The sequence below is a fragment of the Dendrobates tinctorius genome, unplaced genomic scaffold, assembly GCF_039654945.1.
Source record: "Dendrobates tinctorius isolate UK_male_01 unplaced genomic scaffold, ASM3965494v1 ptg000117l, whole genome shotgun sequence".
Classification (NCBI taxonomy): Eukaryota; Metazoa; Chordata; class Amphibia; order Anura; family Dendrobatidae; genus Dendrobates; species Dendrobates tinctorius.
This window is the reverse complement of record NW_027361785.1, coordinates 9,679,323-9,692,989: the sequence shown is the minus strand read 5'-3', so window position 1 is coordinate 9,692,989 and position 13,667 is coordinate 9,679,323. Positions and strand designations below refer to the sequence as shown.

At 40.9% G+C, this 13,667-nt stretch overlaps 1 protein-coding gene across 1 annotated transcript in view; it reads left to right on the top strand.

Moving 5' to 3' along the window:
• The window catches only part of TMEM255B (transmembrane protein 255B), a 122,656-nt gene that overhangs the window by 55,411 nt on the left and 53,578 nt on the right, over positions 1-13,667 (top strand). The window contains exons 5-6 of the mRNA XM_073590605.1: positions 8,827-8,907; positions 12,990-13,075. Of these exons, the coding sequence (XP_073446706.1) occupies positions 8,827-8,907; positions 12,990-13,075 (167 nt within the window). The remainder of the gene's footprint in view (positions 1-8,826; positions 8,908-12,989; positions 13,076-13,667) is intronic.

Sequence of the window (13,667 nt, the reverse complement as noted above, 5' to 3'; positions counted from 1 at the left end):
GCTGTGTGACAATGCACCAGCAATCCTTACCAGGTCGTATCGTTGTCGGGATCGCTGGTGAGTCGTTGAAGAGATCTGCCTGTTTGTCAACTTACTAGTGACCATGTGGCCATCCTCCTTACACATTGACCCCTTAACGACCACCAATACGCCTTTTAATGGAGGTAGTTAGTGGTACTTAACCCACAGCGCCATTAATTAACGGCACTGTGGACAAAGTGTATAGCACCCCCCAGAGTCAGATTTTCTCCAAGGTCTCAGCTGCCGGGGGTAGCCGAGACCCCATAGAACATGATTCGGGTCGATTATTACCAACCCCGCTTTTGCGATCGCTGTTATTAACCGTATAACGGCGACCACAAAAAAGCCGCGATTTTGCTTTCACTTTCTCTCTCCTTTCTCTCTTAGGGTTAGAGGTGTGTTGGGGTCAGGGTTGGAGCTAGAATTGAGGGGTTTCCACTATTTAGTCACATCAGGGGGTCTTTAAGCGCGACATGACGCCACCATTGATTCCAGCCAATTTTGCGTTCAAAAAGTCAACTGGTGCTCCCTCCCTTCCGAGCCCAGACATGTGCCCAAACAGTGGTTTACCCCAACATATAGCGCATCAGTGTACTCAGAACAAATTGCACACCAACTTTGGGGGTCTAATTTCTCCTGTTACCCTTGGGAAAATAAAAAAATTGTGGGCTAAAAATCACTTTATTTTCACGGCTCTGCATTATAAACTTCTGTGAAGAACTTGGGGGTTCAAAGTGTTCACTACACATCTAGATAAGCTCCTAGGGGGGTCTAGTTTCCAAAATGGGGTCACTTGTGGATGGTTTCTACTGTTTAGGCACATCAGGAGCTCTGCAAATGCAACATGACGCCCGCAGAACATTCCATCAAAGTCTGCATTCCAAAATGGCACTCCTTCCCTTCCAAGCTCTCCCATGAACCCAAACAGTGGTTCCCCCCACATATGGGGTATCGATGTACTCAGGACAAATTGCACAACAACTTTTGTGGTCCAATTTCTCCTGTTAGCCTTGTGAAAGTAAAAAAAAATAGTGGGCTAAAAATCATTTTTGAGGAAAAAATTATTTTTTTATTTTCACCGCTCTTCGTTATAAACTTCTGTGAAGCACTTGGGGGTTCAAAGTGCTAACCACACATCTAGATAAGTTCCTTAAGGAGTTTAGTTTCCAAAATGGTGTCCCTTGTGGGGTAGGCACACCAGGGGCTCTCCAAACACGACATGGCATCCATTCTCAATTCCAGCCAATTCTGCATTGAAAACGTCAAACGGTTCTCCTTCCCTTCTGAGCTCTGCTGTGCACCCAAACAGTGGTTTACCCCATATGGGGTATGGGCGTACTAAGGACAAATTGCACAACAACATTGGGGGTCTAATTTCTCCAGTTATCCTTCTAAAAAATAAAAATTTGGGAGCAAAAAGATCATTTTTGTTGAAAAAAATGATTTTTTTTATTTTCATGGCTCTACGTTATAAACTTCTGTGAAGCACTTGGGGGTTCAAAGTGCTCACCACACATCTAGATAAGTTCCTTAAGGAGTCTAATTTCCAAAATGGTGTCACTTGTGGGGGGTTTCCACTGTTTAGGCACATCAGGGGCTCTCCAAGCGCAACATGGTGTCCGATCTCAATTTCAGCCAATTCTGTGTTGAAAGTCAAACGGCGCTCCTTCCCTTGCGAGCTCTGCCATGCGCCCAAAAAGTGGTTTACCCCCACACATGGGGTATTGGCGTATTCAGGAGAAATTGAACACCAAATTTTGGCGTTCATTTTCTCTTTTAACACTTGTGAAAATAAAAAAACTGTTTCAGAAATAAATTTTTGGGAAAAAAAGTTAAATGATAATTTTTTCCTTCCACATTGCTTCAGTTCCTGTGAAGCACGTAAAGGGTTAATAAACTTCTTGAATGTGGTTTTGAGCACCTTGAGGGGTCCAGTTTTTAGAATGGTGTCACTTATGGGTATATTCTGTCATGTACACCCCTCAAAATGACTTTAAATATGATGTGGTCCGTAAAAAAATGGTTTTGTAAAAATGAGAAATCTCTGGTCAACTTTTAATCCTTATAACTTCCTAACAAAAAAAATTGTTTCCAAAATTGTGCCGATGTAAAGTAGACATGTCGGAAAGGTTATTTATTAAGAAATTTATGTTACATATCTCTCTGATTTAAGGGCATAAAAATTTAAAGTTTAAAAATTGCAACATTTTCAAAATTTGCACCATATTTTCATTTTTTTCATAAATAAACACAAGTCATATAGAAGAAATTTTACCACTAACATGAAGTACAAAATGTCACAAAAAAAATCTCAGAATCAGCGGGATCCTTAAAGTGTTCCAGAGTTATTACCTCATAAAGTGACAGTGGTCAGAATTGTAAAAATTGGCCTGGTCATTAAGCTGCAAAATGGCTCTGTCACTAAGGAGTTAATAAGTTTTGTTTACCTCAAATCCTCAGTATTGTGAAAATGACAGAAACAAGCTGCAGTACTCCATTATCCACTAGATGGCGAACGCCTGTGAAAGCTGCAGTACATTAGTATGTAAATGTATTTCCTTTTGTATGTGGATGTAGCAGGTAGTAATTTATTGAATTAGTTAGATTTATGCAGAGTCCGTAAATCTTATATACCTGTAAGTTTTAAAAATATATTACTATTAAAACTAGCTTTGTAATTTTATGAATTTTATGATGTATAGCAGATGATTTTGAAAGAAAAAAAGTGTACATTACTATCAGTTCTATCAGATCTTGTCTTCACCAGCTGTCGAAGGTATATACTGGGAGTATTCCCCTATGTAATCTTCCAAGGGAATAGAAATGTTTTGGCTTTTCTTTACAGTTTATACATACAACGTGCTGCCGAATGATTTCCTGAAAAATAGGTGAAACGTGTTCATAGTATAAGATAAGAAAAGAGCCTTAGAAATACATAATTGTGCATAAAAGTCATTTCATAAACAATTTATATGCAAAGAAGACTGGAAGAAACAAACAAAAAATAATAAATTGAAAACTAGGAGGATCAGCAAGTGAACCATAACTTGGGTCTGGAATTTGTATCATAGATCCAGCTGTGATCAATTATCTCCTACTTTAAGGGGTTGTCTGGTCTTAAACTACAAGTCCGCAGTCACTCTATGCAGTGCGCACGCTGTGAATATTCGCTGGTGCCGGTGCCAGGAACGGCAGTCATGTGACCGTAAGTATATAATATGCATACTCCCAGCGATATTCCGGCTAGACCGTTTCTAGCCTCACTCAGTACACATGCATTGTGCAAGGGCACGCTCATCTAGTCGGAATGTGGCTAAGCGTATGCATATCACATACTTGTAATCACATGACCACTGGTCCTGGCATCGGAGAATACTCACAGTAGTGTGGCAATGTGTGGGTTGATAAGTTTGCAGTCAGTCTATTTAGTTTAAGGTTATCTGCAGGTGATCAGGAATTGGCAGTGCTTTGGATGCCACACATGTCCGCTGCCAACTTTTGAACACAGGTGATTCCGCATGTGTTTATTGAACTGTACGGAATCACCGCGTCCAATACATTGTATGGGTGAGATTTATCTTGTGGAGGCTAGCGTCTCCACAAGACAAATTGACATGTTGCGGTCCTGAAAGACGTACCCACATGTCCATCTCCACAGGTGAGCCGCAGGCATCTCTGGACACATAGTGGACATGGGATTACTTGAAATCCCATCCACTATGCTGGACACTGTGGGTTGGACTCTGCAGCGTTTACTGATCGTGTGCCCATACCCTAAGGGTACTGTCACACATAGCGATGTACCGGCGATCCCGACCAGCGATATGACGCTGTCAGGATCGCTGGTACATCGCTAAGTGGTCGCTAGTGAGCTGCCACACAGGCAGATCTCACTAGCGACATCGCTGGGGACGGGGGTCGTTACATACCTGTCACACCAGGCGATCCTGCGTCCTCCTGCCCGGCTCCACGCGTCGCTCGTCGTCACAGCAGGAAGCGCCGCAGGAAGCTGACGACGAGAAACAGTCCAGGACGTTCTCGCGCGATCAGCGATAACCAGCGGGGGAGCGGGTCGTAGGTAAGTATCAGACACAGCGATATCGCTAGCAATATCGCTATAACGTCACTAGTTATAGCGATATTGCTAGCGATATCTCTTAGGGTGACATGCCCTTAAGACTCGTCAACCCCTTCGAGGGGAAACTGGACAGTCTGTTCCTCCATTTCTGAGAAATCAGTGTTTAAATTAATACACAAATGAGGCTGTAGAGCTATTTGTAGATCTGAAGACTCTGTCACTCCAGCTCTATTTGCTGCCCTGCTCCACACTCTATTGCTTCTCTGATAAGTCTTTTATGTAAAAAGGAGTTCCTCCAATAGATGCACATCAACAAGAATGGTGGATAAAGCTCATACAGTACATCTGATTTACTCCATACTTAGGCCTAGAAAAAAACAGCCCCAAAGAACAGAGTATATTATAGCCAAAAAGTTTATTATTACAAATACTATATATGCTGTAGATAAATGACAAATACATAAAACAAGAGGCTGCTAAGAAGTTTGAGGACAATAATGAAAAATCTAGAACAAATATTATCAAGTCTAATGTGGGCTACACTGTCTATTTAGTGGGCATACTGCACATACCCTAGGAGGGGAGGAAATCCTTCCCCACGTGTAAACATGGTTGTCTGATCCTACTATATGGATCAAAAGAATATAGTGTACTAAGACATATGCAATCTTATAGTTTAAGAGGATAAGGTCCATTCCCATAATAACGCTGATTGTTATTGCTTGTTATTTATGACTGTTTAACTGTAAAGCGCTGCAGAATATGTTGGCGCTATATAAAGATTATTATTATTATTGTTTGACCAGAAAACAAACTGACATGTATAGAATAGGGCTGGAGTGACAGGGGCTTCAGATCTACAGCCTCATTTGCATATCAATTGCAACAATCATTTTATTATATATCTGTACCCACTGAACTGTAAAGAGCTAAAGAATATGTTTTTTTTTTTAAGTAAAAATTATCTGGTTTTAATTAGTAAAAGAAAATCAAGATGACACATTCCCTTTAAAAAAAAAAGCCTGTGTGCAAAAAGAAGGCGATGTATTTCTCATAGCTAGCCTTGTTCTCAGCTCTTAGTCCAACCAAATGCTTGGTTTCCTCGGCTAAGGAGAAGGTCACAGTGCTTTGTGTGATAAATGGATAGTGTTAATCTTGCTGTCTGCGTTCCTGCTGGACTGTGCATTTGTTCTGATTGCTTGGTTGGATTATAAAGATTGATATAGTTCTCTGTATATTACAAAATAACTAAAAGTAATATGATCAGTGTTAAATTGCTTCACAGTCTCTGCTGGAAGATTCGCTGTTAACACTATAAAACTCATTTTCATTGAAAATACAACAAGTATTAGGATGAAGTATCTAATAAATGAATTCCGGTGATCGCTTATAATGAGTGAAATAAACGCTCTGCACAGAACTCAACGTACTTTTCCGTTATAGCATGTGCTGATGTAATGCAGGAGCTTCAAGAAAACTACATTGTACCTTTCTCTGCAGAAATGATAACTGGTTTCCTGTAGGTTTTGATTTTTGGCTGGGAATTTTCATTTGTATTTATTGTTTTTGACACTATTATTTCTTTTTGAATTACCTTATATACTCGAGTATAAGTCGAGTTTTTCAGCCCCCTTTTGGGGCTGAAAAAGATCCCCCTCGACTTATATTCGGGTCACGGTGCCAACTTACCTGGTCCCCGTCATCTCCGCGGTCCCAGTCGTCTCCGCGGTCCCCGGTGTTCGTCTGCGGTCCCCCGCAGCGTCCTGGCGGCGGGTGATGATAGGGCCGCGGCGGCGTTCAAAATCTCTGCGTGCCGCTCTCTCCTGTCCTCCGGCAGTGATGTGGAAAGCACGCGCCCTCTGCCTGAGTCACTGAAGAGCCGGCGACGCTCATGAGCAGCTGTCATCAACGTAGGTGAGTATATAGTGTTTTTTTTTTTGTTTGTTTTTTTCAAATTCCAGCAGGGGCAGCGACAGCGGCAGCAACATGATAGGATTACCAGTAATCCTATCACTTTGGGGGCAGCATTACGGTATTTGGGCCACCATTCACTGTGCAGCATTTATGGGGTCATATGTTGTGCAGCGTTATTTGGGCCACCATTCACTGTGCAGCATATTGGGAGCATACTGTATGTTGTGCAGCATTATTTGGGCCAGCATTCACTGTGCAGCATTTTGGGAGCATACTGTATGTTGTGCAGCATTATTTGGGCCAGCATTCACTGTGCAGCATTTTGGGGGCATACTGTATGTTGTGCAGCATTATTTGGGCCAGCATTCACTGTGCAGCATTTTGGGGGCATACTGTATGTTGTGCAGCATTAAATTTACCAGTATCTTCGGCAATTCCCACCCTAGACTTATACTCGAGTCAATAAGTTTTCCCAGGTTTTTGAGGCAAGTTTAGGGGGGTCGACTTATACTCGGATCGACTTATACTCGAGTATATAAGGTAATCTAGATTTAGTAAGACCTAATGGGAGATTCCGACTTTATGTTGTCTTGGAGGACTTATGTGCTCCAAATCAGCCTCTGAACTAATATCTAGAGCATAGTTTGCTGAAATTATCAAGGAATCAAAATTTGGGATATTTACAACAGAAATCAGAAGTGGATATGGCACATAAGAATCGTCAGTAGTGCAGTTTCAGATTTTGAGCCTGCAATTCCTGGGAACATCACACAAATGGCCACTTTTGGCTGCATTTTTTTCTATGTTTGTGGGACTGTCCTCACAAAACCATGACTTTTGGCAAGAATTGTAATTTCTAGCAATCATATCTGAGAAAAATGTTAAAATATTAACAAATAATTGTCATATTTTTATTGTGGCACATATTAGCCTCATAAGGCTTTCATCAATTACTAATTTATCATTAGAATATTGAATGCATATTTCACCAATTGCATTAAGTGGTTATGAGGTAATAGAAAAAAAAATGACCTAATGCAAATTTCCAATATTGCAAATAACTTCTTAAATACCTTTAATTAGTCAATAACAATTATTTTGCCTATAGAATTAGAATAGCGACCATCCTGGTAGACTGACAGAAACCTATCCTAGAATTTTAGGATATTGCCTATGAGCATGTTCAGTAGAAAGCTGTAGAGGGAGATGTGCTCCTACTGGTTATTGTGATCTAATATCAGGAGTATGGAGGCAAAAAGAGGATTCTTACAAACCTGTCCACCATGTTTTTCTCAATACCATGGGTGCGGAAGTAAGATGAGGCTGCTCACACTACTTTCTACCCAGTCTTTCTGATATTACAGTGGAGATACCAGAGGTATTGAGGTAAGACGAGGCTACTCATAACTGCTATGCACACTGTTTTTCTGATTTAATTCCGGAGATACCAATGTTGCTGTGGTAATAGGCTGCACACACTGCATTCCACTATGTCTATCTTGCCTAATACTGGAAATGCCATGAGTGCTGAGTTTAGAGGAGACCACTCACACTGCTTGCTGTCCAACATATCTATCTGATCTAATAATGAAGATGGCAGGAGTGCTGAGGTAAGAAGAGGGCATTCAAATTGCTGTCCAACAAGTGCATCTGATTGAATTCTGAAAATGCCAGGAGTGCGGAGGTAAAAAGGATAATATTACACTGCTGCCCACTTTGTCTTTCTGATTGAATACTTGAGATACCAAGGGTACTGAGATAACAAGAGGCTGTTCACACTGCTGTCCACTCTGTCTTTCTGATCTAATACTGAAGATACTGTGTCTGCTGAGGTAAGTAGAGGCAGTTCACACTGCTGCCCACCTTGTCTCTCTGATTGAATACTGGAGATACCAGAAGTGCTGAGGTAAGAAGAGGCTGCGTATACTTTTCTTAATTCTGTCTTTCTGATCTAATACTGGGAATATAAGTGGTGCTGAGGCAAGAAGAGGCTGCTCGCACAAATGTCCCCCACTTTCTTCTGATCAAATACTGGAGAAACCAGGAGTGCTGAGCTATGAAAAGGTTGCTCACACTGCTGTCAACCATGTCTCTTTTAGAGGACAATAGGTGCCCATTGAAAACATGGCCATTGATTTCAGTGGGCATCCTGTAATTCTTTCATCGCAACTGATGTCATAGGGCTTTTCAGCAACTGTGCCTATATTATGAGCTTGATGTTTTGGGCAGTTCTCTGAAAAAGTGCTCCCCAAATCAAAGTTGATACCTTTATTTGATTAGTCTTGTATTGCTTTACATTTAGCACCTAGTTATAACAGCTGGAAACAACATCACTTTTTTATTCTAATGATTATATAAACGAGCAGGTGCTAGCTATGACTATAATACTCAACCCGTTTTTATTTTTTTCAAGATCCTCTTTTGTATAATTATGAGTCTGCAATATGACTATTGATACAAGTGTTTCCACATGATCATTCATAATGTGAGAGAAAAAGAAACAGTGATAGTTGACAACAATGATGAATTCTTTGAAGGAAATTTAAAAATTGAGAGTCCACGAGTAGACTAACATTTACAAAGTTTATTGAAATAGTGAATAAAAGTAACAAGTGTTGGCTATGTGAGAACATCACCTTACTTACAATGCTTCCATCCACTGTTTGTAGATTGAAAGTTATATTTCACAGTTCTGAGTTCAGAACCCTTCTGTTTCATTACTACCAGTTAAAAAAAATTGTTATAAAATCTAGAACATGCAAGATGTTTGATCTAATATTTGATTGGCTTTTTTTTTTTTTTTTCCTTTTAAGGAACCAAGACCTTTGTACTCTGGAAGATGCAAATTCTATGCAAGTGGATCAGGACTTGCTTATGATGCACAACAGACAGATGTAAGATCATATGTAAAACTGCTATATTAAACTTGTATTCCTAATAATATCTCTAGTTTTCTTGATTTGCTTATGGTGGGGAAGTGGGACACTAAGATGATTATGGGTTAATACTAAATATCAAAGGTTAACATTCCTAGTGGTTTAGAATGGTAAAGGCAGGGAGAACAAAGTGCAGGTGAAGGCAGGCCCCCGCCTAGAGCCCCATGTAACTATAATGGTGAAGGAGCACAATAAAAAATATCTCCTTTTCTTAAATGCCCTCTAAGCAGTTATTTCAGATGTGTGTCTGTACTAGCGCTTCCGCTGCACTAAAGAACAGAGCCCATCACATTACAAGGCTTTATCCAGGTAATTAGGTGCTTTCTCAGAGTGACATGGGAAATGTCCAGACAATGACCAGAACATAGTTGTTGGCTATGGACCATGGCAGTATAAGCTGTAAGTTTACACCACCTCACTGCTGCCTGCCTTACTACAGTACATAACTACGGGCCATAAAGAGAAAAATGTAAAACAGTGCATAACTCCTTCAACCCATTCAGCTCCATTAGTTATGTCAGAAGGGTAGATACTTTATGCTGCTTCAATGAGGAGGAAAAGCAGCAGCATCAAAATACACTGGACACCATAAAAGAAAAATAGTGACTGTGACTTCTGCTAAATGCTCAGTCTGCCTTCTCTATGAAGTTCCTGTGAGGCTGCCGTTTGTCTTTCCCCACATTAGCTATTGTACAGCTCCTTGTCTATACCCTCCCTCCTTAGGGTGCATTTAGACATCCATACAAAATCGCAAAATCGGTCCAAGATCGGACTGCAATGCACGGACTGACCATGGGTCTCCCAACCTGAGTATGACAGCTACATGTACTTTTATGAAACTGTCACGCTCGGGTCAGGAGATCAGCGGCAAGTCCATGCAGTGTGGTCGAACTGATTTGCATGGACATCTAAATGCCACCTAATGCTTGCATCCAGTGACTGTGTGATTAGTGCCCAATGTCTGCTCCTCCATCTTTCTGCAGACTAGAAGAGTTTCACTGTTAGGGTATGTTCACACAACGTTTTTTTCAGGTGGGCAAAAATTACAAGATTTTCAGGAGGAAACGACTTCAGAACCACGAGCCTCTTCTGTCTAATTTGCAGAGTAGTCAGTATTAAAATGGGCCAAATTTATCTCAGAGGCTCATGCTGGATGATAAATTTGGTGCTTTTTTAGCCACTTTGGTTTAACTTTACACCACTTGTTTGCTTCTTTTTTACCAATATTGTTGAACTGAAATTTTGGCACACCTTAGGGCATCTTAAAGCGAACCTGTCATCAGGATTTTGCTAAGTAAACTACAGGCACTGTCAGGTTGACACCATTACACTGATTAAAATGATATGTGGGTTAATTAAATTCGTTTTGTGGTTGTTGTTTAATCTGTATTTTGCAGTTTTCATTAATGAGATTCTTATACTTTGGAGCAGGTGTGTGGGCAGATCTTTATTTGGTGCTTTATTCTCATATTCATACTTATGGATGTAAATGACAGGTCAGGCAGTGACCTGCCTGCTGTTTTAAATACAATTCATATTGTGGTCTTTGCAAAAAAAAAATTAACTGCAGCAAATTGTCTCCGGTGGCTGCTCATGCGCAGTAGCATCTATCGCTTCAGCAAGCGATAGATGCTACTGCACATGTGCTGCCGACGCCATTTTGCTGTACATTTTTTTTCCAAAGACCAAAATATGAACTGTGCAAGTGCAATATTTAAAGTAGAAGGCAGGTCACTGAAGATTCAATAACCTGTCATTTGAGTGAATAAGGATGAATATGAGAACAGAGCACCAAATAAACCCTTTCAACTAGTCCAGAATTCTAGGCAAATAGCATATTCACTTCTATCATTGTATGGCTGATTCTCACAAGTAGCAGTGTTCATGCAATTGAATGGGCACCCCAAACATCTGTGCTACAAACCAGCTACTATGACTGTCAAAGTTCATGCTTGTGTAGTGTAGCAAAGGGTGGTAGCCACGGGCAAAGCACTCTTCTTCTGTTATGCTCTAGCATGCTACATGAGTGGATCCTGGCTGGGTGTTTGTGCTATGCGTGCCTTAATGCCTTGTGCCCGTGCAGGCCACCTGTATCCGATCGGACCATAGGTTTCAGTGTTCAATAAAGGAGACTTCCGTTCTAAAACGGTCTTTACTGAAAGGTACTTAGTAAGGGTTCTGTACAAAGTGTAGCGGGTACAAAGTCATTTCTTTCACAGTGTAAAGCATTTTCACACACACAGTATCCTTCCACTGTATATTACTCTGGGGCCGGTAAAGCACACTGTTTTGCCCTACTTCATCATTGTGTAACTTGTCACCAGTCCTGTTCAGCAAGGCTCTCTACCTGTTAAGCAGTTCTTTGTCACATTTCTTCTACTACTGGCACTCTGGATCTACCGCTTGTGACCCTCACTAGTTCCACAAACTCAGTCTTGTTTAGGTCTGTTGCTTTCAGAGTTTAGCAATCCCAGGGTTTCTCATGACATGTCGTCCTATCCAAGAACCCCTTTAAGGTGGAAGGCCACTCTGTCTCTTCGGTCACTCCAAGGTCACGGTACTCCCTTGTCCCTTAGTCTCTTTTGCTGTACTTCACCCACAACGGCTGCACTGCTCACAAACACTTCCAACTTGAACTCAAACTTGTCCCTATCTGCCTAATTACAGGAAATGGTCTCTTCCCCTAACACTAAGCACCTCTGACTATGGGCTAGTCCCAAACATTAACTCTACTCTAATGTCATCATTACCTATCTACAGTCAACTATCCTACCTTATGTCCTAAGTCATAACCTATGTCTTACCATATGCTATTCTATACTGTACACTACCAACATTACTTTTCTTATGTTAATACATCCTACATTATACATTACTACACATTACATAGGCAAACATCACATGACAATAAATACAAAAGACGCAAGACATAATACAAATTACAATGTAATTAGCGTCTTCAGGGGTAGGAGCGTGATAGTCTAATTTATACCTCTAAAAGTACCGTCACACTTAGCGATGCACCAGCGATCCCGACAATGATATGACGCGGTCAGGATCGCAGGTCGCTAGTGAGCTGCCACACAGGCAGATCTCACCAGCGACCAGCGTCGGCGGTCGCTACTTACCTGTCAGACGAGGCGATGAAGACGTCCTCCCGCTCGCGTCCACGCGTCGCTCGTCTCCACAGCAGGAAGCTAACGACGAGAAACGTCCCCGGCCGTTCTTGCGCGATCAGCGATAATCAGTGGGGGAGCCTGTCGTAGGTAAGTATCACACATAGCAATATCGCTGCTGCATCACAAAACCAGTGATGTTATAGCGATATTGCTAGCGATATCGCTTAGTGTGACTGGGCCTTTACACTGTACTGTACAGCCGTTCAACAGTGATTATATATTTATTTAGGAACAAAGATAACATAGCTTACAACAGGTATTTCTTGTAGCTTAGGAAGGATCTTGGCAACTTGTCTATCAGCTTGCAAAGTAAAAGTAAAGTGATGGTGCTCCAACTACACACAGTGAACAGAAACTTTCTGTTTTTTGGGGGTTTTTTTTAAACAGTGCATTTTTGGCAATATAACACTATTGCTGGAGACATGAACCCATGCACTATTAAACAGTAGTAAATAGTAGTTGTTGCGATATATACAATAATAAGCATTATTCCAACAGCCGAAGATTAGATCAATTCTGCTCCAGCCATCTCTTACCAGCGCCACAGGTGATTGAAAGATCTCACCCTTATATGTACATAGTGAAAGGCCTGTTAATCGCCACTAGCATTGCTGGGAAGAGCTTTAATGTACAAAGGATGTTTAAAGTACATTTTCTCTTAAACATTAGAGCATTTTAGGGAATACTATGCCTGGATGCAGTTATGCAGCCAGGCGGAGATTCATGCTGCCAGCGGTTTGAGCAGCATGAATTACCTGAAATGTTCCCTTTGAGGTAATTGTATAGTTATAGATTCTTAGTATGTCACTATTTTGTTTTGAATAGTCATCTAACTATAGTTTTAATTTCTGTCCTTTACAGGTGACCTGCTCTACTGGAAGCAGCCGATGTCAACTAAGAATTCGGACTCACACGTGCTACTGCTGTGACCTCTATGACTGCGACAAGTATGAAGTATTTTTTTTAGTCTAAAAATAACAAGGTTATACTTAAACCTAAATTTTGACAGACGATCCATAAAATGCCTCACGTGGTTACTCATGGGAAATCTGAATTAGTTTTCATAAGTGTGAAAGTCACAGTAATAAGGACAATAAACTAGAGATGATCAGCCGTCAGATGCTGCTCATGGACATTGTGTCAAAACTCAGGAATGTGCAAATTCTTGGCCAAAACACGTAGTTTTACAAGCATTTTATTAGTAACTTTACATATTTATAATCACCCCCACGTTTTTTGTCAGGAGCAGCGTCCAACATTAGGCTGATTATATTTAGCTTATCGATCCTATTTCACATTTTGTCCTGATGGCTCCAGAGACATACGCTCTTAGCCATACAGAGCAGCAGCCCACATCCACTGTGAGATGTTTGATATCCTGGACACGCTCATCATAGAGTTTTGCCTATTTAATGCACAACTCTAGAGGGTTTGTAAGCTTGTTGCTTTGTATTTTCATATAAACTGAAGATACTGTACCAGGAAGAGTCCCTCTCTTTTTGCATTTTCAACCACAGTAATAAGTGACTATCAATTATG